General features: G+C 52.8%; 2 protein-coding genes across 8 annotated transcripts in view; both read left to right on the top strand.

Moving 5' to 3' along the window:
- Nucleotides 1-12,869, top strand: part of GDPD5 (glycerophosphodiester phosphodiesterase domain containing 5) — a 79,294-nt gene extending 66,425 nt beyond the window's left edge. For 4 of the 6 annotated variants that reach the window (XM_079104443.1, XM_079104440.1, XM_079104441.1 and 1 more), the window contains exons 10-18: nt 3,416-3,498; nt 4,588-4,738; nt 5,212-5,430; nt 5,930-6,087; nt 6,347-6,494; nt 7,792-7,874; nt 8,410-8,424; nt 10,540-10,652; nt 11,840-12,869. In XM_079104443.1, coding sequence (XP_078960569.1) covers nt 3,416-3,498; nt 4,588-4,738; nt 5,212-5,430; nt 5,930-6,087; nt 6,347-6,494; nt 7,792-7,874; nt 8,410-8,424; nt 10,540-10,652; nt 11,840-11,988 — 1,119 coding nt within the window. In that variant the 3' untranslated portion in view covers nt 11,989-12,869. The remainder of the gene's footprint in view (nt 1-3,415; nt 3,499-4,587; nt 4,739-5,211; nt 5,431-5,929; nt 6,088-6,346; nt 6,495-7,791; nt 7,875-8,409; nt 8,425-10,539; nt 10,653-11,839) is intronic. The other 2 variants (XM_079104444.1, XR_013757788.1) reach the window with 2 other exon arrangements.
- A 136-nt stretch (nt 12,870-13,005) lies between these two features.
- KLHL35 (kelch like family member 35) lies at nt 13,006-25,444 on the top strand. Of its 2 annotated transcripts, XM_079104432.1 has the most exons (7): nt 13,006-15,917; nt 18,028-18,915; nt 19,936-20,120; nt 20,882-21,000; nt 22,234-22,422; nt 23,897-24,085; nt 24,995-25,444. In XM_079104432.1, exons 1-7 carry the CDS (start codon nt 15,334-15,336, stop codon nt 25,181-25,183), a joined length of 2,343 nt encoding a protein of 780 aa, XP_078960558.1. In that variant the 5' UTR covers nt 13,006-15,333; the 3' UTR covers nt 25,184-25,444. The 2 variants fall into 2 exon arrangements, with proteins under 2 accessions (XP_078960558.1, XP_078960559.1); XM_079104433.1 differs by having other exon boundaries at nt 13,006-18,915.
- Nucleotides 25,445-26,057: the final 613 nt, after the last annotated feature.

The following is a 26,057-nucleotide window of genomic DNA, read 5'->3' as shown; positions in this document are numbered from 1 at the left end:
CGGGAGTTCCACTGTGCCATTGGATGTCAGCAAAGGGGCCTCACCAAGTACTTGTTTTAAATGCATGTGTGTATGGGCTGAGGATGTGGGTCAGTGGTAGAGCACTTGCCTAGTATGCACGAGAGACCCTGGGTTTGATCCCCAGCACTACAAAAACCAAAAACAAATGCCTGATGGAGCTGAGAATTCTCCTGAAAGTCCTCTCCTACTGTATGAGATGGGTATTATTTTCTAGATAATACTCAGCCAGGAGTGATGACCCACATCTGTAATCCCTGCTACTTGGGAGGCTGAGGCAAGAGGATCACATGTTCAAGGCCAGCTCGGGCAATTTAGTGAGACGCTGTCTCATAATAAAAATTGGCTGGTGGTAGTATTAAAGCATCCCTGGGTTCAATCACCAGTAGTTAAAAAATAAAATTTAAAAATTAATTAAAAAAAACCCACAGAGGACTATGTCTCTGATTTGGACCCTGGTACTCTCCCACCAAGCCACATGCTGCCTGTGAAGTTTGGGGGTAAGGGGAGGGGAAGTCACCCATCCCCTCAGAGTCTGATTTAGAGATGCCCATGTTGCTGGCTCTTGTGAGGAGAAGTTAGAAGCATGTCCTTGCCAGGCAGACAGGCCCTATCACAGGGGTGGGTGACCCATCTCACTTGCTCTGGAGGCCAGGGGAAAAGAACAGTGTGCTAGAGCAGGAGGGGCGAGGCAACAACCCAGAAAGGATTGTTTTCATTTTTCCTTTCTTTTTTCTTTTCTCCTGGGAGAAATCCAGGGGAGCTATACCACAAAGCTACACCCCCAACCCTTTTTATTTTTTTATTTTGGGACAGTTTGCTAAGGCTGGCCTTGAACTCGTGATCCTCCTGCCTTGCCCACTTGAGTAGCAGGGATTATAGGCATGCACCACCATGTCTGGTAGTTGTTTTCTTTAGTAGAAAAATTTCCAAACACACAGAAATGGAAAGAACAGTAGAATGTATCAGGTAATGAAGAACCACATTAGGAATCCCACACCACCTTCAGCAGTTAGCGACATTTTGCCTCTCATGCCTCATTGGTCCCCATACATTTTTGTTCTGATGTAGTAAAGAGAATTCTAGACATGGTGTCATTTCTTACTTCAGGATGTATCTCTAATCCATAAGAACTTTTAGAAAATATAAACACAGTGCTGTTATTATACCCAACCAAATTAGCAGTGATTCCTTAATCGCTAAGATCCAATCAATTTTCTTTTGTTATCTCAAAAAGTATCTATAGTTCGGTTACTAAAATTGAGGCTGGGCATAGTGGTGCATGCCTGTAATCCCAGAGGCTCTGGAAACTGAGGCAGAAGAATCGCAAGTTCAAGGCCAGGCTCATCAACTAAGTGAGGCCCTAAGCAACTTAGCAAAGCCCTGTCTCATTAAAAAAAAAAAAAAAAGGCTGGGAATGTGGCTCAATGTTAAGGGCTCCCGGGTTCAATCCCTAGTACCAAAAATCAATCAATCAATAAAATAGAATTCAGGACTACCAGGCACAGTGGCACATGCCTATAATTGGGAAGCTGAGGCAGGAAGATCACAAATTCAAGGTCACCCCCGGGCAATGTAGTGAGACCCAGTCTCAAAATTTAAAAAAAAATTAAAAACAGTTAAGGATGTCTCTCAGTGCTCTCAGGGGTGGAATACCCCTTAATTCAATCCCCCCACCAGCAAAAAAATCAGGACCCAAATGATGTCCACACTGACTTCTGAGTATCTTTTAGTCTGTAATAGTAACCATCCCATAATTGTAGCCATCCCTTTTTTCCCTTACGCCATTTATTCTAATTTGTCCTGTAAAATTTTCCACATTGTACATCTGACTGATTTCATCCTTGTGGTATTTATTTTATAACAAATCAACTAATTAATTTTAATTAATATACAAGAATTACACATATTTTTGAGACACTGTCTTATTTCCATACATGTATACAATGCTAGTGATCAAATCAGGGTAATTAGCATATCTGTCACCTCAAATATTTAGCATTTCATTGTTTTGGGAACATTAGGAATCCTCTCTTCTGGCCTGAAATGCACAGCAATTCTCGTTTACTGTAGTCACCCTACGTGCTATGGAGCTCCACACTGGCTCCTCCTGTCTAACTTTAATCTTATACCTGTTAAACTCTCCCCTCCCTGCCCCCAGCCTCTAGTAACCCCTATTCTGCTCTTTATCTCTACAAGATCGCCTTTTAGTGGTGTTCAGCCAAGATCCCCTCTATATCCCTGTAAATACATGTGTATCTGGTCTCCACCATGTGGATCTGTCCATGGGTCCTCAGGTGGTTGATTATCTGTGAGGTTCTGACTGCCACTAGAGATGGTATTTCTCCTTCTTGGTCAGCTCCAAAGCCTTTCCTTGCCATTCCCTGGCTCCCTGGTTCCAGGCTGCCTTTTAGAAGAGGGGAGTGTGGAGGGGGGCAGAGCATGGCCAGAGGGACAGAAGGTGGGAATGAGATCAGCCTCAGGAATCCTCTCCCTGTGTCTCTTGAGGTCAGGGCTCCTCCCTCCCTCCCTCCCTCTGCCCACACCGCTTGCACCTGGTCTTAGACTAATCCCTGGTTTGATGCTGACTCCCAGTGGCAGCCAGGGGTAGGACAGTGTCCTCAGACCACATGAAACCAGGGAGGGAGACTTAGAACCCCCACTCTCCCAGCCTAAGGACCCTCAGAGAACAGTGAGCACACATCTCCAAGAGGCCACTGGGGAAACAGCTCCACAGGAGGGAGAAATGCACTCAAGGTTGTAAAGCTAGTTAATGCAGAGTCAAGGCCAGAACTTGGGTCTTCTGATTCATTTACCATACAGTTGCTATTTAAGCGCCTTCTCTCAATCAGGCAACGTGCTAGGGGCTTTTAATTCATGTAGCAACCCAGGGAGGAAGAGGGCATTATGATATTATTTCTATACATGGAAATTCATCACTCCAATGAAACTGCCATCTCAGCCCCTTCCTCTCCCTCCAAATCTTCATCTAGACTGAGCTCAGGGTATAACCAAGAGGTAACATGGCATTCTGCCCTTGCTCGAGGCTGCCAAAGAGTCCGCAGACTGTGGAAAAGATTTCTGGGACACTGCAAGGATAATATCATGATGACGCTATGATTTATTAGGTGCTAGCTATTTGATGGGCATTTATATACATCCACACTAACTATGATGTCTGCCCCTTCCCCCAAAACCTGCAAGGTAGACACGACTAAACAGAGGAGGAAAAACTTTAGAGAAGCTGAGTGGGCACCCAGGATCACACAGCTGCTTCAGGGAGGAGACAAAATTAGAACAAAGCCTTCTCCAGCCTCCCAACATAGGCTTTTCTTTAGCTGGGGAGGGGGACATCTTTTGAATCCTGGCTTTCCCCTCACCGTGCCTTCCTCCCCAGCTGGCCCCAGAACATACGCTGATGTCCTTCCGGAAGGCACTAGAGCAGAAGCTGTATGGGGTCCAGGCTGATGTCACTGTCAGGTAGGTGTCAGGAAGGGAGGAGGGCACCTCTCCCCTTCCCCAGGCATCTGCATCTGGGTCTCTACTGGGGGAGCCTCCAGCCCCAGAGCCTTGGAGATGGGAGTGTTGAGCCTTGGATCATCTGCAGCAAGGAGACACCCTTGATGCCAATGGGTCAAACTCCAGGGCACAATAGAGAAAAAAAGTAGATTGTCCTGGTCAGGCAGCATGGAGGATAAGGAACTGGAGCCACAGATGCATTTGAAGAGCAGCCAGCTCCCAGTTGTGTCTTCATGGTAAAGCTCAAACACCCAGATAAGTGAAGTGAGCCGGGTGCAGGGCAATATGGTTATGTTTTAAGAGACCACACAGAGGTGATATGTACATTTTTTAGTTATAGATATTGAAATATGTATCAGTATAAATGGGAGGAAGAATTCACACTGATCTTATAATAGAGGTCACCCCTGAGAGCAGGAGATGGGCAGGGCTGCCGTATATAGTTATACAGGTGGTACACTAAATAAGGACACTGTTCCCATAGTGGACATTGCGAAATTGTGCGTTCTTCACCCCTTTCTAGCATGTGGTGGTGAAACCCTTGAGGAGCAGGGTAGGGCACAGGAGCCTTTTATTATTTCACCAAGGCACTGGATTAGCTCTTGGCCGCCCTGGTGGGGTAGATAAGATGGTGGTAGAGGTGGGATTTCTAAAAGAGGCCTACATTTGCACTGTCCTCATTATGGCATCACATGGACTTGGTCCCAAGTCATGTTCTACCACTGCTGGCTGTCGACCTTGAACTAGGTACTTTCCTCTCCTAGTCTCAGCTTCTCCATTATCAAATGACAGCACCTACCTTCAAGGATGCTAAGAGAATAGGCCCAGCCTTTTCCTACCCTCCATCCCTGGCAGTTCTCACCCCACCTGACCCTCACACAGATGGAGGGTCACCCACCAGTCCTCTGTGCAGGTAGGGAGGCTGTGGCCCAGAAAGGGGCAGAGCCAGCTGGGGCCCTGTGGTGGTTGGGGAGCAGTGTGTGAGGGGCTGATATTTGATGGCAGGTGAGAGCCCCGGGTGGGCAGTAACTCGGTGCCCCCTCCCCACAGCCTGGATGGTGTGCCCTTCCTCATGCACGACGCCACCCTGCGGCGCACCACCAACGTGGAGCAGGCATTTCCGGAGCTTGCCCGCAGGCCTGCCTCCATGTTCAACTGGACCGTCCTGCAGAGGCTCAACGCAGGGCAGTGGTTCCTGAAGGTCTGACCACAACCCTAGGCATGGGAAACATGGGCAGGGATCCCAAGCAGTGAGAGATGGGTAGCCATCAACTCAGGTCACCAGGCCAGCTGGTTAGTGGCCTCCCCTGAGTTCTGCTGTGGCCAGACCTCATAGTTGTCACTGCTTGATCTGGATCTGCCTCCCTCACTGGGAAGGCTGATAGGGGTGCTGACAGCAGAACTGTTAACTCTGTGACATCCTGGGTGGGGGGGGGCAGTCTGAAAAGGCTGAAGGAGAAATGTACTGGGGGTGGGAGGTGCTCTAGGAAAACCATTCCCTCTAGAAGCAGAGTTAGGTAGAAGGTAAGGGTTGCGGGCTCTGAAAGGCCATAGCCCTCACATCACCTGACACCCAGCAGACTCTGGCAGCCCAGGGCTCTCCATGCTTGGTTGCTAGGAAATCATGTGGAGGCCTGAAATGGTAGGTGACAGAACCATGTGTGTCTCTGCCAGACTGACCCCTTCTGGACCGCCAGCTCCCTGTCACCCTCCGACCTCAGGGAGGCCCAGAACCAGTCCATCTGCAGCCTGGAGGAGCTGCTGGAACTGGCCAAGGGCAACACCACACTGCTCCTCAACCTCCGCGACCCGCCCCGGGAGCACCCCTACCGCAGCAGCTTCCTCAACGTCACACTGGAGGCCCTGCTGCGTTCTGGCTTCCCGCAGCACCAGGTGAGGCCCAGGAGCCACCCCAGCCAGCCCTGCTCCAATCTGAACTCACCTGTCACCTCTGGACTTCAACTTTCACCTTTGCAAAATGGGACTTGCATGCCCCTTGCCTCCTTGACAGGGTGGGTCATCATGGGGAGAAGAGGGGAATCAGAGGTCCTTTCAGATGTTCAGTGGGCAGGGATGGGTCCAGGTTCCCCAGTGACTTCAGTGAAGGACTGCCCATGTCACTGTGATGCAATATTTGGGACCAGAGGAACTAACACCAATTTGTCACAGCATGTTTGAAACTGGTGACCTCGTGCAGAGTGATGTGTTTGGGTTGTCCACCTTGACATGGTGGTGATCCAGAGGAAGCTGAGTTGTTGCCAGAGGGCTTACAGCCGTAACTGGGATCAACTGTCCCCTGATAACCATTATACCTATGTGGTCACCGTTTGGTGTGGGCTGGGCCCACTTCTCTTAACCCTATTTATTCTGCAAACCCCTGTCCTGCCTGCAGGTCATGTGGCTGCCTAACAGGCAAAGGCCCCTCGTGCGGAAGGTGGCTCCTGGGTTCCAGCAAACGTCAGGCTCTAAGGAGGCTGTCGCCAGTCTGCGGAGAGGCCACATACAGCGGCTGAACTTGCGCTACACTCAGGTGTCCGGCCAGGAGCTCAGGTGCTTGCCCCACCTGGCTCAGGGGTGGGACTGAGTCTTCCTGGTCTTGACACTCCTCTCACTGCTGGACAGAGGGCAGGGCACACAGAGAATTCTGCATATGTGAGCAGCCAGCAGAGCTGGGTTGGCCTCTGGTGTGGACAGTCCTTCCTCCAGGGAAAGTTGGTGGCATGAGGCTGTGAAGGGGGCGGACTTTACAGGTTTCCCACAATGAGAAGCAACCAGTGCCCAGGACCAACCAGCCTCTGCCCCTGTCCAGGGAGTATGCATCCTGGAACCTGAGTGTGAACCTCTACACTGTCAACGCGCCGTGGCTCTTCTCCCTGCTGTGGTGCGCTGGGGTCCCATCTGTCACCTCTGACAATACTCACATCCTGTCCCAGGTGCCTTCCCCCCTCTGGATCATGGTGAGTTGGAGACCATTGGGGGCAGAGGACACCTGGGGGCAGTGTAAAGAGCTGCCTGTGGCCTACTCCTACCACTTGGCAAGCTCTGTGCTTGGGGCTGTCCCTGGGGAGGTCTCAGGGCTGGGGGTGTCCCTGGTGGGGTTGCAGGCTTGAGGCAAGAGGAGAATTTACCCTGCCCCTGGGGCTGCACTAAGGTGCTAGAGGAACTCTGGGCCGGGACAGCCGGGAGGAGCATGTCATGGAGGGGCCCTGGAGAAGCAGATAGCTACTCGGAGTTTTAATTTGGGGTGTGTTCATTATATTTGATTTTAAAGGAAGAGAAGCCATTGGAAAAGAACAACAGGACAAGAATAAGGAATGTTAAGTCTTCTTAGAAACAGTGAATCAAACCGTGTCTGAGTTGGTGGGCTGAGCACCCACAGGCTGAGTTTCAGTCCCTGCTCTGTCTCCCAGTGGCTGGGGAGCCCTCCTGTGAGGCTCCTTCTACCACCTCCCTGAAGACATGAAAGGCAGACACAGGGCTCCTGTGACCTCAAGGGTGTCATTGTCAGCAAGTCACATCTGAGTTAGTTCATGAAGGAAAGGGCAGGAAGCAAGAAGTGGCCCTTGAGGAGAGGAGGAAATGGGGACCTGGGCTGTGGCCTTCAGATGTGAGGACCCATCGCAACCTTCCAAAGCCCTAAATACCTGCTCTCCAGCTCTCACCTGCCTGTTGTCCTTAAAAACCTCCCAAATTGACATGAAACCACCCAGTGAGCAGCAGCAGTGATAAGCACACCCCTCCCCAGTGCCCCTGAGATCCAGGAGCCTGAGGCTACACACAGGGCCTTGCCCCCTGCCCCAGCCCCTTGGCGTTCTCTTGAGGGGGACGCCCCCGCTCTGTGCCCTCTGGTCCTCATGCAATGACATATACTCCTACCCCACACAGGTGCTACATACCTGTCCACAGGTTCACAACTCACCTGCCAGTTGTATCACTTCCTCATGTTCATACACACATGTGTTCAGACATACAATACCCTTCTTTCATCATTTGGTTCTTGCTTTGAGCCACAAACCACCCAGGTTTAACATACATCATGTCTACCTTGAGTGTGTGCACACTTGTGTATGCACACACACATACACTGAGGCCCACAGTGCCCAGAGCTGACTCCTACAAAGTAAAGTCACTAGCCACCATACCCCTCAAGATTCTCCTTACCCTCTTCAATGGTCACATGGGGTCCTCCAGCCCATGGACCCTCCGTCTGGATGGGCCTTGACTGGAAGCTGGCCTCGGGCCATCTGTCCACAGCCCCCGGACGAGTACTGTCTCATGTGGGTCACCGCCGACCTGATCTCCTTCACCCTCATCGTTGGCATCTTCGTGCTTCAGAAGTGAGTAGGTTCTGACGCTTCCATGGCCTTCCCTATCCCCTAGCAGGCCCAGCCCCAACCCCAGCCAGGTGAACACACCCGGAGTCCTCAGCCAGGAGGCCCTGGGGTCCCCCAGCCCTGCCTTTCTCAACCAGAGGCTGGCACCTTCTGAAAGAGGGCCCAGTTAGGAGCCCAGAGCCAAGCTCTGCCCTGATTTGGTGTGAGGACTTCGGCAAATTCGGCCCCTCTGTGGCTTGCCTGCTCCTGTTAGCCAGGGCATGGGTTCCCAGCAGCACTGAGCCCTCGCTTGTGCCAGGCAGAAAGCCTCCCCATCTACCCCTCAGGGCAGCAGCTGGGATGAGGGTGGGATTGGGGGTCTAGGGGAGGGTTTAGGGACAACCTGGGGGCCCAACCCGGGGGCCCAACCCAGCCAGGAACCAAGGGGCTGGGTTTTATTCTTGACTGACGTTCTCTCTCTGTCCCATCCTGCTCTGATCCGGCGCATGTCCCTCCTCTCTCCCCTCCCCCCTCTCTGCTGCACTCTGGCCTCTCACAGCTATCACTTGATCAGGTAATTCTAGTGTGGTCCTCCTCCTCCTGTTCCTCTTTCTCCCTACTTGCCAGTCCCTTCTCCAGTTCTGTCTGAAAAGCTGCCGTGCACCAAGCTCTGTGCCTGGGTCACCCTTGCCGACACACCCCCTTGCCTGAAGCCCGCACCCCCTCCTTCTCTCCCCTGCAGTCCTCCTCTCTGCTCTTCCCATCTTGCCATGTGTGTCCCTCTGCTCTCTGTTCCCACTGCAGTTTCTGCAGGTGGGGACCAGTGTTTCCTTAACAGGTCCCTGACCCTGCCTCTCAGCACCAAAGTGTCTCCCTCAGGAAGGGGTCCCTGCCTGAGCACCCCTATCTCCCTGAGACCGCCCTCACTGGGCCCTTCACCCCCTGCCCAGGGCAGACCCCAAGTTTCTGCCTCTCTGGGCTTCCTCTTCCGTCAGTCACACACTTTATCTTCTCTGTGTCTCTCACGTCTCTTTTCCCTCTCTGTCTCTGACCCCCCACTGCCACTCCTTCCCCATTCCCCTGGGAAGAGCCCCACAATGTCTTCCTGTCCTGGCTGTGCCTAGCTGCAGAGACCTCAACCTGACACTTTCCTGCTGGGTTTTCATGTTAATTTTCAGGATGAGAACTATGTCTTAGGCATCCCTTGGTCAAGTGCCTTGGGCCCTCCTGGAGTAGGTACTTTTACTGACCAGCTTTTTTAGGAGGAGGACCTGCCCTCTGGCTATGGGACTCGGGGAGGGATGTTTAGCTAGTTGATCCTTCCTCTGTCCACAGAGGCAGTAGACGTCCATGATGCTGCCCAATGTGGGGCTGGGTCCGTCAGATACAACCAGGGCAGTGTCACTGTCCACTGGGGATCAGGGGCAGCATCATAGAGAAGGAGACCTGGGGGACGAGACAGGGAAAAAAGATCATTTCCCTCTGGGCCTCATTCTTCTGTTCATTCACTCAGTGAATGCTTGTCCAGCACCCACTAGACAGGCACTGAGATTGGGGGTGGGGGCCCAGTGATAGATAAGAGGTGCCATCCCTACCCTCAAGGATTTGCAGGGCAGCCAGCCCAGCCAGGGGGCAGGTGCCTTCCCCTCTGCCTCCTGCTTCCTCCTCATCTGTCTGCTCCGTCCACCCATCTGTCTGTCCATTTCTGCTGTGCTGACCCCATCCAGAAACTCACAATTGATTTCTTGTGGAGTCTTGATTCTCTCCACCCACCCAAGCAGGATTTGGTCCTCTGGAAGATTGGGTGCTTTTTTCCAAGCTACCCTTCAGCTCCTCTTGGTGGGGTAGGGGTGGGAGGTCATGAATCCTTCTGCCTAAATCCCAGGAAACATCCAAGGGAGGCCAGGGACTTGGGACTAGTTTGGAGGGACTACTACAGCAAAAGCAGTGTCCTCGGTTGGGCACAGGAGACAGTCCTCCCCACTCTCTCTTGGTCCCTGTGTGCCTTGCACACACCCACCTCCCAGCCCACTCTTGAGTTATTGTGCCTACCACCCTGCCTCCTTCCCAGCCTTCAGGAGGATTCATGCTCCAGCCTACCCCTCCCTTTAGGGTTGCTGGAACAGAGTGGCAGACAGCCCCACCCTAAGTCACTCTAACACCCTTGCCTCACAGACCTGTGAGGATCACTTGTGAGCAAAATCCCGTTACCGCCTGCTACCCTTCCCTTCCCTTCATCTTGGGGGTTTCCTTTGGCTTCATTGGGCCTGTCATGTGTCGGAGCTGTAGAGGCATCAGCTGGGACTTCCTGATATTGAAGTGGACTCCAGGACAAGTCACCAGTCATGCCTGCTAAGCTCCTTCCTCCCCCAGATTGTCCCATTCAAAGAGCCAGGCACCTGCACTGCAGGCACCTGAGACAGAACTAACCAAACCATTTTTGGGGGCTGGGTTGCTGGTTTACGGTTCTGGAGGTAAAAGGGAGGCAGGAGATCCCTGGCCAAGAACCAGTAGACTCTGACACACGTCCCCATTCTGCCCCTCACTGGACCTGATTCCCTATTTGTCCAGTGGGACATGAGTCTTGCTGGTTTCTCAGGCTACATCCAGAGAGACTCTGGAAGTGGCAGGGTCTGTGCTTCAGAAAGGGGTGGGGAAGGACCTGATGCCCATGGGGCCATCTCTGCAGGTGGCGCCTGGGAGGCATCCGAAGCTACAACCCTGAGCAGATCATGCTGAGTGCTGCAGTGCACAGGACCAGCCGGGACGTCAGCATCATGAAGGAGAAGCTCATCTTCTCAGGTAAGCAGCCTTCAGACAGGCCAAGCAGGCCGTCGGGCTGGGGGCTCACACCCACAAGCACTGCCACACAGCACGTGTAGGCAGGGACACAGACAGGTGTACAGAAGCCCACCTGGGTTCACCCCTGCCCATATACAGAGGCACATGTACCCATGGAAACGCACACCTCCACAGGCAGGCAGCTCCGATCCCATGGCTCCTTTCTAGCACCACAGTTGCTGAGCAAGGGTGATGTGCTGGTGGGGCGGGATCCTGTTTTGAAGGCCCATCTCCCTTCTCCTGGTTCACATATAGGCATGCAGATAATGCTTTCACCCTGTCATTGCCAGACCCTGTTGACATGCCCAATTGGAGGGAGGAGGCAGCTATGCGGACAGAGATGTGGAAAATCGAGGGTTTCTGGAGCTCTCCCAATGGGTGCTGAGGAGGAGAGTGTGGTCAGAGCTCCCTGGGGCAATGAGGAAGGTTTTGGTTTGGTGATGTAGCTGGAATGTGGAGGGTGGCAGAGTGCCTGGGTAGTGGTGAAGGTGTGGTGGGGTTGGTGGAGGTGCTCCAGGGGAGCAGTGTGGTGGGGCAGTATGGGAACACCACTTGCCTGGGCACCAGGAAACAAAGAACACTCTCCTGGGCTGAGCTCCACTCAGTAGACCTTCCCCGAACCCCTGCTTTGTGCCCAGCATTCTGCCATCTCTAGAACACAGATGTTCTGGAGGCGCTCTTCAGTGGGGTCCTAGAACCCATACCAAATGGTTTGGGGCCCAAGGAAGCAGAGGCTGACCAAGAAGAGGCCCATCCTAGCTTGGGACTCTGAGGAGGCTAACATAACACAGCTGAGAAGACCTGAGTCAGAGTTTAGGAGAAGGAAGTGTCGACAGGGACATTGGGAGAGACCAATATGTACAAAGGTCCTGAGAAGACTAAAGTACCAAACTCAAGAGGGTGCAGGTGGTTTCCTGTGGCTGGCAGGTAGAGTTCCAGGGGATAAGATAACTGAGACAATGCCAGAGAGTTCAGCACACCGAGGAGGGCCTTGAATGCCAGGCTCAATGCCAACTGGACCGCAGCAACTGCATCGGGTCTCTAAGGGCTCCACTAGGAATTGCTGCAGGCCACCCTTCCTGCCTCACCCTTCAGCCATCCTTACCCTGTCCTCCCCACTCACACTCTGTCTCCCTCTGGCCCAACAGAGATCAGCGATGGCGTGGAGGTCTCCGATGAGCTCTCCGTATGTTCAGACAGCAGTTACGACACATACGCCAACAGCACTGCCACCCCGGTGGGCTCCCGAGGGGGCGGCAGCCGCACCAAGACCCTTACAGACCGGGGTGGGCGTTAGCTGAAGACCTGTCTGTCTCAGCCTGTACCTAACATAGAAACAAGGAGAGCCCAAAGAGCTGGCTGAAGAGTGTTGGACCTCTCGGAGAGCCCCTGAAGCTGGCTCTGCAGCCTCCACACGGGCTCTGGCTCCTTGTCGCCATGACCTCTCTTGGAGGGTGTCTCCTCTCCCCTGAAGCCCAGCTGGGCCAGGATTCCAGCCTTTTGGCTGCCCCTGCAGGCCTGGGGCTCCTCCTTCTGGGAAGTGTGGGTCTGGGCCTGGGCCTGCTCTCACAGCCCTCTCTCACATCCTAGCCTGGAAGCTTTGATGGGTCACTGGACAGTGCCATGTTCTATGGCCATGGAGGGTGTGATTATTCACCCTGCCCACCTGTGTCTGTCTACCTGTCCATGCCATGGGCAACTGACTTCTCCATTTTTATCCTGCATTGAGGACCTGGGCTGGGCCTCTACCCCTGGCCCCCTGGCAGCTCTTCTCTCCATGTCGGTCTTAAAGCACAAAGGAGGTTCTGCCCAGTAGGAAAGCCAGTGGCTGTTAGAGCATCCTCCTCTCCAACCAGCCTCCCACCACCACCAGCCCCTGCCCCAGCTGAGGGCTTGAACTGGGTCCCCTACAAGGAGCTGGAGATGGCTGGAAATGCAAGGTCAGGGCTGCTCTATCTCTCACCCAAGTGTCCAACAGGCCTCTGGGGCAGAGGTGGCCCTGAGGCCCAGGAGATCTATAGACTGATACAACCTCAGGTTTCCCCCTTGTGGCTACAGGGCAAGGACCCCTTGGGAAACGTGTTCTGAGCATGATAAAGTGTGGGCATGTGGCCAAGTAGGCCTGCAGTGGAGGGAGCCTGAGGGCCTCAGCCAGTATGATTAAAGCTGCCATCTTGATGTGTGTTGTCTGAATTGTCAGTGGGAGGATGGGGACAGAGCATACTGGATTTGGGGCTCAGTTCTGGCCCTGTGATTTGAGGAGGAAACACTGAGATGGTGGCAGGATGGCTGAGCCCCTACCCTGTCAGTCATGATGCCAGGTGTCTTTAATGGCCCTGGGCTGGAGAGGTCAAATGACTGTCTAAGGCCATACAGCTTAGAACAGGCAGAGCCAGTGCCCCACCCAGAAACAGGCTCCAACCCACATTACCTTCCACAGCACTAGGAGCAGCTGGAGGGGGCGTGTAGTCAGAGGCAGGGCTGAGAAGTGGAACAGCTGGTCCCTCAGCCACACGGAGGCACTCTGAGCTCCCCATGGAAGGACAAGCCCTCAGCCCAGCAAGGCCTCCGCCCCATGGCAAGAGCTGGCTTTGACTTCTCAGGGCTTTGGACTTTCCTGAGGCAGACACACCCCTATGCCCAGCACAGTGGGAGGACCTGGGCCGAAAAGTCAAAACAGTCCAGGGACCATGTATGTGCCTTCCAGTTTTCCAGTCTTTCCAGAACAGGGTCTCTGTTCTCTGTGGGGAGGGGTCAGCTGTGGAGTCAGGGCAGGTCTTCAACTCTGAGCTTTGTCCCAGGGGTCTGTATGTCTTGGGTGTATCCTAAGGGGAAAGGGTGAGGCTAAACCACAGCTCTAGCCTGCCTTAAGGAGCCACACCTCCTCAGAGCCAACGGACAAGTCTCATCTCCAGACAAGGGTAGATAGAATTCTTAGGGTCTCAGTTTCTGGCACCTTCTTGAAGGAAAAGGACAGAGTCCCTTCCAAATATTGATCCCCTCATATTAACCTCTTGAACTACCCCTCAGAGGGCTGAGGGGATTCACCCCTCCTTCCCTTGCTACTGAATATCTGGCAAATGCTTCCTTCCTGGGGTGGAGGGTCAGCTCCTGCCTCTTGGCTGGATACAGACAGTGAATGAAACTGCTGGGCCAGTGGTGGGGGCATGCCCTGCCCAAAATGCCCCTCCATGTTATTCCTTCTCTCCAACCTCTGTCAGGCCCATATAGGAAAGAGGATAAACCTTTCATGCCAGTCCTTCCCTATCCAGTCAGTTCCCCTGGGCCCACTGGCCAGGGTGCCTGAAGCTCCTGGCCACACTTGGGAACCTTAAGACATCCTGTAATCTTCAGGAGAGGAGAATAAAGGGCGGAGAGGGCTGGGGTCCTGACTGGAGCAGCCAGCCTGCACCCTATCCCTCAGTCCAGGGGCAGTCCAGCTGCCACCCTTCCACCCCAAACAATGGAGGTTAGAGGGAGGTCATCCCGTAGGTGGGAAGACAGCCTGGCCCGTCTCCATCTAAGCCTCCAGACATGGTCCACCCTGATTCCTCTTATATGACCTGGAAAACCTACCTTCCTGGTGCCCTCTGTGGCCTCCCCTTCTCTGTAGAGAACAGCCTCACTGCCCACTTCACAGGGAAACAGAGGAGCCCGTAGGCCTCTGGCTGTCCCCTGTAAACCTCTTTTTCCCCTCCAACCTCAGAGGGTGGAGCCTCCTAGCTGAGTCCACTTCTCACCTTCTCCAGGTCCCTCTGTGAACCTTCAGGCCCTCCTACCCAAGAAGACATATGAAGGCCCCCAAATATCTCACATTCTTTAACCAACAGCCACACAGGAAATCCTTTTGGGAGGTATAAGGGCAGTTCACCATTCCCTGGAGCAGGTCCACAGAACAGACTCCAGCCAAGCCTCAGGACACATGCTTTGTCAAGATCACAGTGAGCCCCCCATCTTGTCTGAGCCTGCTCGAGCCTGGCTGCTCAAGCCTGGCTCTCATCACACCAGGCCTCTCTAAGGGTGGCTCCACATGACAAGTAGCTTTCACTTGCCTTCTTCTGAGCAACCCAATATGATAGGCAGAGCAGGAATCTTGTTTATCCCTCCTGCTGAGATGAAGAGCCAGGCCAAGGGGTGGGCAGTGATCTAACCAGGATCACGATGATCACATCAGTGCCACACCCAGGTCCCAGGTGCCCAGGGCCTGCCCAGGTTTTAAAGCACTCTCCTCCCCACGTTGCTGTCCCCTTCCAAGAGAGCAACCCCCTTACCCTCCCCATGGATGTCAGGCCCTATGGGCCTTTGTAGAAGGAGCAAATCATCCAGCACCAGCCTAGGGAATCCCTCCTCTGGCTCCATGAGGCCAGGTCAGCCCCTGTCCATCCAATTCAGCCTGCCCAGTAACACCATGCCCCACCCCACTGAGCCCCCTCCAAGGGGCTTCACCCCCACTCATACCACACCAGCCAGACACAGGACCACATGCTATACAGACCTGCCACACACATATGTCCACACAGACACACCAGGTCCATGGATATACACACCCACAACACACAGAATTCATACACCGGTGACATACACAAAAATGAGCAAAAAGATTCAGATACTGAGATAGAGTCACACAAAGTCCTACAGTAACATGTCTGCTGTTAAACAGGAACACAGATACAGCACAGTCACACAGAGGCACAAGGAGGGAAACCTCAGCCTACAGCTGTGGCAGTCACATTCTTGGTCACATTTGCAGTTGCATGGTCATACATATCCACACCACCTAATGGTACAGTCATGCATTCCCATGTTCACACACAGGTACAAAGGAACACGAAACGTTGACAACCACCTCACCTACCTGAGGCACACTACACACACACACGCCCACACCTGTGAATTATTCAAAGACAAGGCCAGCACCAGGTTACTCCCAATCTCAGGCACATCAGATCCCAGAGTTGCACACACAGTCAATCCCACTCTTACTCCCACCCCCTCCCCTCCTGGGGCTGGTCCAAGAGTGGAACAAAAGCCCAGTGTCCACCCCTCCCCCTCCCCTCCCTCTGGCGTCCAGCCCCTTTGTCCTCCCGCAGCTGAGTCTGAGTGGGCGTCTGGGCAGAGCGGCAAGGACATTGGAGCCAGGCTGCTTGGGTGTAGGCAGCAGGTACAATCAGGAGTGGTCCTCGTGAAAGCATCAGCTGCAGAGCCCCTGAGAGAGGGAGTGGCCAGGTAAGTGCCAGGTAGCTGGGGGGCAAGGCTTAGGGTGCAGGGCTGCCTGGCTGTGTGGTGTCCAAAGTCTGAGCAGTGTGCACGTGAGTGAGTGTGAGAGACAGGGGTGGCGGCGCGGTGAGCCAACTTCCACAGCTGCTTCTCAGTCTGCATTACGACTCAGCAGGGCTTGGTCTGCCCCATGGAAGAATGCTGAGGAAGCCCTACCGGGAAGTCCTATCCAACTGCATGGTGTCCCCCAGGCTCTAGGTTGGGAATCCCTGGGATGGAAACTGGGTCTCAAGTCTCTGTGTCCACAGTTCCCAGTGCCTAGAGCCGTGGAGAGAATGAATCAATAAAAAGGCACGTGCGCACTTCCCAGGACAGAACCTCCTCCCTCCTCTCAGGGAGCCCCTCCAGCCCTGGGATCTCTTACGAGGGGAGAAGTCCCTCCTTTTGCTGATGAGACCTGCCCTCTTGGTCTCAGCTCAGTGTGTGGCTTGGTCCTGGGGTGGCTTAGGATAAACTGAGGGCAGCATGTTGGAATGATCTGCCTCACCTGCCTCTGATGGTCTCTTAATTGCCCCCACCCTGGCAAGTGGCAGTGAAGCTAGGCAAATAGTACCTCTACAGAGCCACGTGGGTTCTGGGCTCAGCCCCTTCTATGAGGGCAAAAGTAGTTAACTTTCTATCTTCCTCATCCACTGGGAAGCTCACTTACTGTGATGCTAAGGCAGCGGATCCACTTCCAAGCAAGCCACTAGTCAGGATCTCACCTCTAGAGGTGGCAGAGCAGGTGAGATCAGGAGAATATAGGGAGAGGCAAGGGGCAGAGGGCAGAGCTGAACTCCCCAGGAATAAGTTGCCACATAAAGGAGAGTTCCCTGTCCCTGGAGGGGTGCAAGCAGAGGTTGTATGCTAATAAGATCCAAACCCTAACCAGTGTGGAACAGCTCTTCAGTCTGTGGAGTGCAGCTCTTCCAAACACCCCTCCTTTGATCCTTGCAGCAAACCTCTGAAGGGTAGGTTCCCTCTGGGTACCATAACTTACCCAGTTCAGGCCACAGTGCCAGAAGGAAGATTTGAACCCCATTCTACTCTTAGAGCCAGGTTCTCTCCACTTCCCCACAACAACAGACATCCTCCTTTTACTCCCTTGGCACCACTAATCCTACACAGCTTTCTCCATTTTAAGGACCTCCTCAGGAATCCTTTCCCCGACTCCCCTCCAATTGAGTTTGCTGCCCTTTCTGTGAGCTCCCTTGATTCTCCATGTTTCCCCTAGCGGAACTCTGCCAAATTGTGACCTCTGGAAAGGCAGGGGCAATATTATTTTTCTCACTGCTTGGCACGGAAAAGTCTCCCAATAAATACTTGTTTCAATAGATTCACTGGACATTGAACAGACCTAAGCACCTACTATAGCATGATGCTGTGCTGTGAGGGTGTGGCAGATATTAAATAAATATAATCAGCGTTTGGTCCAAGGGAAGTACCTAAGGGAGAGCTGCAGCAGACAAGCTGGAAAAATCGAGATAGCTATTGTGCAACTGTGTGCGCATACACACATGCACACTGGGGTCCCTAAGGTAGCCTAAATCCCTTAATCAAACACTATAGCTCCTGTCATGGAACTGTCCCTATACAGATACTTTGACCAGGTTCCTGTAACCCTCCCTCCTTCAGACCTTGGTGATAAAGACTCCCTACTGTTAATAGCCACAGTAGCACTGCTCTATCCCTGTTGGAGTCCCTTAATACTGCTTAGGTTTTTGTAAACCATCCTTTATTGGACTCTTCTCAAATTACCCTATTTGAGGGCCTGCCATCTGCCTCCTGCGGAGACTGACAGAAAAAAAGCTTAGTGAGCCTCAAGAGAAAAGGGCAAAATGGCTTAAGTGGGTGACCGGGAGGAGATGGTATGGAAAGGGTAGGGCTAGATTATAGCCATAAGAAGCGTGGGTGAAGAGCGGCTGAATGAATCCAAGCACACGTTACGTTTGTGCATTCATGAGTAAACCAGTGGACCAACGAAGGAATAAGTGGCCGGTCTGTGCCCAGAGTACCGCCTCCTGTCCCTAAGCCCGGCCCGCCAAGAAAATTTCCTGACACTGTGTTCTCTACCCTGCAGGATGAGGGAGGCCCCCGGGCCGGAGGGTTCGGAGAGGGGCTGCGAGGCGCCCTGCGCGGCATCCTGCCACGCGCAGCGAGTCCTGCAGACCCTCAACGCGTATCGGCGGAGCGGCACCCTCACCGACGTGGTTCTGCGCGCTGGTGGCCGCGACTTCCCCTGTCACCGTGCCACGCTCAGCGCGGGCAGCGCCTACTTCCGCAGCCTGTTCGGAGCCGGTCGGCCAGAGCGCTGCCTAGCTGTGGTGCCTGTGGTACAGATGGCACCTGAGGAGCCGGGGACCGGGCCGACAGGAGGGGCGGCGGCCGCGGCACTCGCGGTGGTGCTTGACTACGTCTACGGCGCGGGCGTGCGGCTGCGCGCCGAGGACGAGGCGGCCGCCGTGCTGGCGCTGGCGGAGCGGCTAGGCGTGGTGGGCCTGCGCGAGGTCTGCGCTCGCTTCCTCGAGGGCCGCCTGCGTGCCAACAACAGCTTGGCGCTTCGCCGAGTAGCCGCCGCTTTCTCGCTCGCCTCTCTGGCGGAGCGCTGCGGCCGCGTGCTGCGCCAGGCCTTCTCCGAGGTGGCACGCCACGCTGACTTCCTGGAGCTGGCGCCCGACGAAGTGGCGGCGCTGCTGGCGGACCCCGCGCTGGGCGTGGCGCGCGAAGAGGCGGTGTTCGAGGCGGCCATGCGCTGGGTGCGCCACGACGCGCCGGCCCGCCGCGGGCAACTGAGGCGCCTGCTGGAGCACGTGCGTCTCCCGCTGCTGGCGCCCGCCTACTTCCTGGAGAAGGTGGAAGCTGATGAGCTGCTGCAGGCCTGCGGCGAGTGCCGTCCGCTGCTGCTCGAGGCCCGCGCCTGCTTCATCCTGGGCCGAGAGGCCGGCGCGCTGCGGGCCCGGCCGCGGAGGTACGGCTGCCGCTTCCTTGCCTCCCACCCTTTGCTACTTCCGTGTTCTTCAAGTACCCACTCATTCCTTCGCCATCCCTTAATTCACTTAGTCGTGCGTCTTGAATGAAATTCAGTCATTCGTTTAATTTTATAGCCCCGGTGCCCAGAATACTGCCCTCCCAAGAGATAACAGAGCAGTGGAGGCACAGGGATTCGTTCTGGAACACATTCTTTTGCAGGTCATCTTAACTCGAGTGCTTACTCTGTGTAGATCCTGAAGTGAGTGAGTGGAAACACCCTTTGTCCTTTAGGAGCCCAAAGTCTAGTAATGGATATAAGTGGGCAGGGACATGGGAATAATTCCAGCCCCAGAATGCCAGACCAGATTACGGGTGGAGTAGTCCAAGAAGGTCTGTCACCCCCAGGGACAGAAGGGGATAACACTTTTACCACTGAATCTCTAACAGTAAGCCCAGGGCCTTGGGCAGAGAAAATTCTCACTGTCAAAAGAATAAGGAAACCGCTGATTTAAGGGTTTGGAAAATCTGGTGAGGTCAGAAGCCTGAAGGAGGGGGAGCGGGAAGATTGCTTTGCTGAAAGGGTGAGCAGTCCTGTTCAAAGGAATTAAGGGATGGCTTTGGGAATGGAGGTCAGAAAAGTGTGACGAGGAAAGATTCATGTTAGACAAGATGGAACATGACTGAGCAAGCCATAGCCTGTGATCCTGTTTCCTCTGTAAAAGGGGGTAGTAATCCCTACCTGCTACCAGTCATGATTAAACGAGGTGATTTTTATGGGGAAAGTTTTAAAGATTCGTACTTCTGTAACTCAGAAGTGAACAAAATTAGTGACCTATTAGAATAAAATTAGTGACCTTTTCCCCATCGGTAACCAGAAGGAAAGTTGGCAGTGAAGGAATTCAGTGGAGCCCTGGAGAGATGGATAGAAAGGCATGGAAAGGCAGCGGGATTGTGTAGTGTGGTCAGCAAGAGGGTGAAGATTGCAGATCAACAGGCTTTGGGTCTATCCCCACACCAGATTCATGGACCTGGCTGAAGTGATCGTGGTCATTGGTGGTTGTGACCGCAAGGGTCTCCTGAAGCTACCTTTCACCGATGCATACCACCCAGAGAGCCAGCGCTGGACCCCGCTGCCCAGCCTGCCTGGCTACATGCGCTCAGAGTTTGCGGCTTGTGCTCTTCGCAATGATGTCTACGTTTCTGGTGAGGGCGGGGCCGCAGCAGGAGCCCCACAGGATTGGCTCATAGCTTTCCGCACCCTGTCCCTTTATATTTCCCTCTAGTCGGGACACGGGGGTGGGACTTTGCCTGATAACCTACAGATATTGGCAGAAGTGGTATGTAGTCCAGCAGAGACACACACTCGTGTGGCGAGTGGTGTCCTTCAGCAGCACTGATGCTTGGCTTGGGAACCGGAAGCATGTGGTCTTCAGCAGGTCATTCCTGGACTCCAAGTCTCATGAGTTTGCTATATGGAAACTAGGTATCATAATTCCTACATCTCATGGAGGGTTGAGAATAGAAATGAAATCATGAAGGTGAAAGCAGAAGTGATGTAGGTTTACTGGCTTACCCTCTACCCCTCCCCCATCCCCTTGCAGATGGCTCTGCTTTCCCCTGGCCCCAAGCATGTTCCTAAGGCTCCCCCATTCTTACCTATAGTAGAGTCCCCACCCCCACCTTTACTTCCCTGAGTACAAAGCACCACCACCGCCCCTCCCCACACCCAGTGAAGATAAGCTGGCTCTTCTTTATTCTGTCCCTTAAGAGCTCTAACTAAAGATCTCTTCACTCATTGAAAACAGTGTCTGGGATCAAAGACAGTCTTATATCAGCTCAGGGGATGTCCTTTCTACTGTCCTTAACTGTTCCTTTGGATCTGGGGGAGTCCGTGTTTCTGGCTCTTTGGGGGTGCTGGGGATAGCAAGAGAGCCTGGAAGCAACAGTTGCTTATTTTTCCCTAGGGGGCCACATCAACAGCCATGATGTGTGGATGTTTAGCTCCCATCTGCACACCTGGATCAAAGTAGCCTCGCTGCACAAGGGGAGGTGGAGGCACAAGATGGCAGCCGTGCAGGGTCAGGTAGGCATACAATGTGATTATTGCCCTGGGACCCAAGACACAGATATGGACCATCTGGGAAAAGGCTCTCTAAGAACCTCTCCAAGTAAGAAGGGATCTGAGGTCCAAGAAAGGAAAGGGACTCACCTAAGATAACATCATAATACTAATGCTAATAATAGCCACTGCTGTAATAATGCATCCTGGTGGTCAAGGGAGTGGGCTGTGAGGTCACATAATCCCGTGAAACCTGACTCTTCCACTTAAGACAAAATATTCTAGTTGGGTGTTGGTGGTGCATGCCTATAATCCTGCAACTGGGGATGCAAGTTTAGGCCAGTCTCAGCAATTTAGGGAGATCCTCAACACCTTAGTGAGACCCTGTCTCAAATTATAATACATATATAATATATATTTATATATATTAAGCTGTAGCTGGACACGATACCTTTTAATTAATTCTTTTTGTGTGTTGCTAAGGATTGAACCCAGTGCCTCACAAGATGTAAGAGGCAAGTGCTGTATCACTCAACCACAACTTTTTTTTTTTAAGACTAGGGATGTAGCTCAGTGATAAAAGTGTCCCTGGGTTCAATTCCCTAGAAAGAGAGAGGGAGGGAGGAAAGGGGGCGGGGGGAGAGAAAGAGAGAAGAAAGAAAGAAAAAATCCTGCCAATTATCTTTGTAAACTACATCCTGAATCCGAAAAAAGAAATGCTGCGCCCAGTGGTGCACGCCTGTAATCCCAGCAGCTCAGGAGGCTGAGGCAGGAGGATTGGGAGTTCAAAGCCAGCATCAGCAATGCAGCGAGGCCCTAAGCAACTCAGGAGACCCTGTCTCTAAATAATATATAAGAAAGGGCTGGGGATGTGGCTTGATGGTTAAGTATCCCTGGTTTCAATCCCCAGTCCAAAAAAAAGATAACGAAGTGCTTTTTAGAATCGATTCAAAGTCAAGGTGGTAGACCCTTAATAAACTACTAGTTGTTATTAGTAAGCATCAGGTATTTGTAGATCTAATCTGCATTCAGAATTCATTTTAGAGAGCAACCTCATTATTCCAGGTTAAGGAGAGGGAGAACCTCAGCTAGGTTCCCTAACTGGGTGGAGGCCGCCCAGGTGGTGGTTGCGCCAAGATTACCCTGGGCTAATTCGGAAGCTGGGGTGGGGATAGTGGCCCACTCAGACTGCAGCGGTGGAATCGCAGAGTGGCCTATGGCCTTGACTCCAGGCACCGCTGGTGTTCTCACCCACAGCTGTTCGCGGTAGGTGGCTTCGATGGCCTTCGGCGCCTGCGCAGCGTGGAACGCTACGACCCCTTCTTCAACACCTGGACTGCCGCCGCGCCCCTGCCAGAGGCCGTGAGCTCTGCGGCGGTGGCGGCCTGTGCTGGTCGGCTGTACGTGATCGGAGGCGCAGGGCAGGATGGTGTCAATACTGACAAGGTGGGCGCAGGTCTAGGGATTGTTAAGAAGGGACATTAGAAGTTAACAGGGAATCACCAGCACAGTGCTTGTGTGCGCTCGTTCATTTTCTCACTTAGTCAGGTGAGCAACCCAGGAGTCATCCTCAGAGTTCAGGCAAGGCAGTGAGTTCAGAGAAATGACCCCAATGTCGCAGAGGGTCAGCAGCATATCTCAACTCCAGTGTTCGGGATGATACCATCCATGTGGGTCTCATAGATTTAAAAATTAAGTGAAGGAAGGGGTAGGCTTGAAGTTTTTTCTCCATTCAAAAAAAAAAAAAAAAAAATACACTCATTTTTGGAAATCTAGAAGGAAAAGTCACTCACAGTTCCACCACCTAAGGATAAGTACTGTAAATATTTTGATATAGCTTTCCAGGCTTCCACAAATTGACTTTTGCTTTTCTTTATTAGTTTTATGTTCTTACTGTAAAACTTTGCATTCTGCTTTCTAGTTTCATTTTTAAGTACTAGCACTTTCCACACGCTTATTCATGGGTATCATTTCAGTGTCTAACATCCCACTGGGTAGATGAACTACAGTCTACTAATCTATTGTTGCATTTAGGCTTTTGTGAATAAAAACTAATCTTCTTCATGGCAGCTCCCTCCCTCCCCTGATGGCCTCACAAACCTGTGGTCCTGGGACCCAAATTCTTCCCACATTAGGATCCCCCACCCCTCCTTAGTCCCCTGTCCCCATTCCTCCAGCAAACCTTCCTGGAGCTGAATGGGGGACATCACAGAGTTGGTGCCATTCCACACCTTCTTGTGCAGCACTGATCTGTTAAAGGCTATTCTGGGAGTCCTCCAAGGGTACAATTGAGAAAACAGAGGAACAGTAAATAGGCAGCCAGCTACAGGTGTGCACCCTCAGGAAGGATGCAGGGTATCATAAACACCTGTGGGCCCTGAAAGTCCTGTAGACAGCTGTAGCAGCAGGCTGCAAGATGCATTAGCTGGAACATAGCCATCACCTCAGAGCACCAAGAAAGTGTGTTGACAATGTATATAACCAGGGACACATCTGGTGGGGGGAGAGGGGGTATGCAGACAGTACCTCCACCTCCTAGGACATGAACGTCTCCCAGCTTGATAATGGGCTCAAATGATTAATCTCATAAGGGACTAATTTCTCCTCCATCAAAGAAACTGTTCCTGTGGTGTGGGAGGGAAGAAACACCCAGAAAGGCTTTAGGAGTGGGGTGACATTTGAGCCGGACCTTGAAAGATGAGGAAGTTTATGACAAAGAATATCCAGGGATTGGGGACAGAACACAGACAACAGAACACTGAGAGCGCCTGAGGGCAGGGACACTAGCCCAGACACTAACCCAGGTCTGGCTGACATCGATGGTAGTGTGCTGAGTGTCCCTGGGGAGAGAGGAGGCAGGGTGTGGGCAGTGAGGCACTTGGAGGTAAGACTTCACCACCACTGCTGTCCTGCCCCTCAGGTACAGTGCTTTGACCCCAAGGAGGACCAGTGGAGCCTGCGGTCACCAGCACCCTTCTTGCAGCGGTGTCTTGAGGCTGTCTCCCTTGAGGATACCATCTATGTGGTGGGAGGCCTCCTGAGCAAAATCTTCACCTATGACCCTGGCACAGATGTCTGGGGGGAGGCTGCTGTCCTCCCCAGCCCTGTGGTAAGTGGGGGATCCCCAACATGGCCCTAGCAATCCATGGTCCGTTCAGGAAAGTGGATCTTGGAAGTGGTGGGTCTTCATGGTACGTGGTTCTCTAGCTCTGTTCTCCCAAGTAATAATCAACCTTGCATTTCACAGATGAGGCAGCTGGCCTTAGAGAGGTTGGCTCAAGGCCACTGATAAGGACATAAGATGGCAGAGCCTAGAACTCCAAGGGCTGTATCTTTGAGTGGAGGGTTGGTCTAAATGACCCTGCTGTGTGTTTCTTCTACCCCAAAGCAACCAGCTAACAGCATGCTGTGCAATGGGGACTGGGGAAGGGATCTGCTAAGTTCACTTGCTCCAGTAATATCACAAACAGGAGGTCCAGGTCCTCTACTCTGGCACCTATAGTTCCTTGTCTCCTGGACCTTCTGTCCCCCTCCAGAGACTCCAGAAACTATATAGAGGTGTGGCTAGACTCATGGTCCCTGCCAATCCTGACCTCCAGCATTCCTAAGAACCAGGAGACTTCTGGCTTCTTAGGTGGTGGTGGTGCTGTGATTTTTGTGTATTTACTATATTCCAGGCAATACTGCCTTTGCCTTCTAGCTAAGACCAGGGCACTATGTACGATTTAAAATGCTTTAAATACGTATCCCCATTTACTGTTGAAGAGTACCCTATGAAGAAAGTACTAGTATTCTTCACCCTTTGCAGATGAGGAAACCTAAGGCCCAGAGCAGATGACCTGATTATGCCATTCATTTAAGAAGTGTCAAGCCACAGCATGAACTCAAGTCCATCTACTTCTGCCTCCCTATGTCTGTAGGGAAAGGTTCTATATCTGGTCTGGCCAGCTAGGGTTGCAGCAGGGAGCCCCAGCCACATTGGACCCATAGTTGACTCTCTCTCTGTTTGTCCACCCAGGAGAGCTGTGGCGTGACTGTGTGTGATGGGAAGGTCCACATCCTCGGCGGGCAGGATGATCATGGGGAAAGCACTGATAGGGTCTTCACCTTTGACCCCAGCAGTGGGCTGGTGGAGGCCCAGCCATCCCTGCAGCGCTGTACCAGCTCCCATGGCTGTGTTACTATTGTCCAGAGCCTGGGCAGGTGATTAAGACTGGGACTGCCTGAGCCAGGAGACAGGCAAGGAGAACTCAAACACACCACTTTCCCCTCCTGGAACCTCTAATGTCAATGGCCCCTTAACTTATTGCCCCCTTTTGTTATAAAAATAAAACCTCATTCAAAGGATGGTTGTGTTTCAGCTTGAGCCTCCTTGGCCTGGAGAAGCAATCCTGAATATCTGCTCCCTGCTTTTATTGTTTACAAAGCACTTTTACACCGTCTTAGTCTATTCAGGCTGCTGTATCAAAATAACCATAGACTAAGTAACTTATAAACAATAGAAATTTGGTTTTCACGGTTCTGGAGGCTGGGAAGTTCAGATGAAGGCACTAGCAGACTCAGTGTTTGGTGAGGGCTCTGCATCACAGGTGGCACTTTCTTGCTGTGGCCTCACCTAATGGAAGTGGGCAGGTAAGGCAGCTCCCTTCACAAAGGCACTAGACCCGAGTGACTGCATCAGTTCCCCAAAGGCCCCACCTTGCAATATCATCACATTGGGTGTTAGGTTCCATTAAGAATTTTAGAGGGACACCCGTTCAGCCATAAAACACTCATTACCTCATTTACCTTCAAAACAGCATTGTGAGCATTTTCTAAACGTATGAAACATTTCATGAAGGGTGAAGGGCACCAGAGCCATAGGCCTGAGAACCCAGCCACCATGGCTATGCATCTAGACCTGCCAGATCCCCAACATCAATGTAGGCACAAGTCCCTGATACCATTATAAACATTTGGTATGGCCTAAGGTTCTAGAGGCAGTGACAAAACTGCTGGGTAAGTGGGGGGTGCCTTTAGAGGAGAGGGAACAAAATACACCAGGCAAATTTGAGGCTAAGCCCAAGGCTGGAGGCCCTGGC

This window comes from Sciurus vulgaris (assembly GCF_902686455.1).
Source record: "Sciurus vulgaris genome assembly, chromosome: 11".
NCBI classification, from domain to species: domain Eukaryota; kingdom Metazoa; phylum Chordata; class Mammalia; order Rodentia; family Sciuridae; genus Sciurus; species Sciurus vulgaris.
The sequence above is the reverse complement of the archived record's forward strand: the minus strand, read 5'-3'. Positions and strand labels throughout refer to the sequence as shown.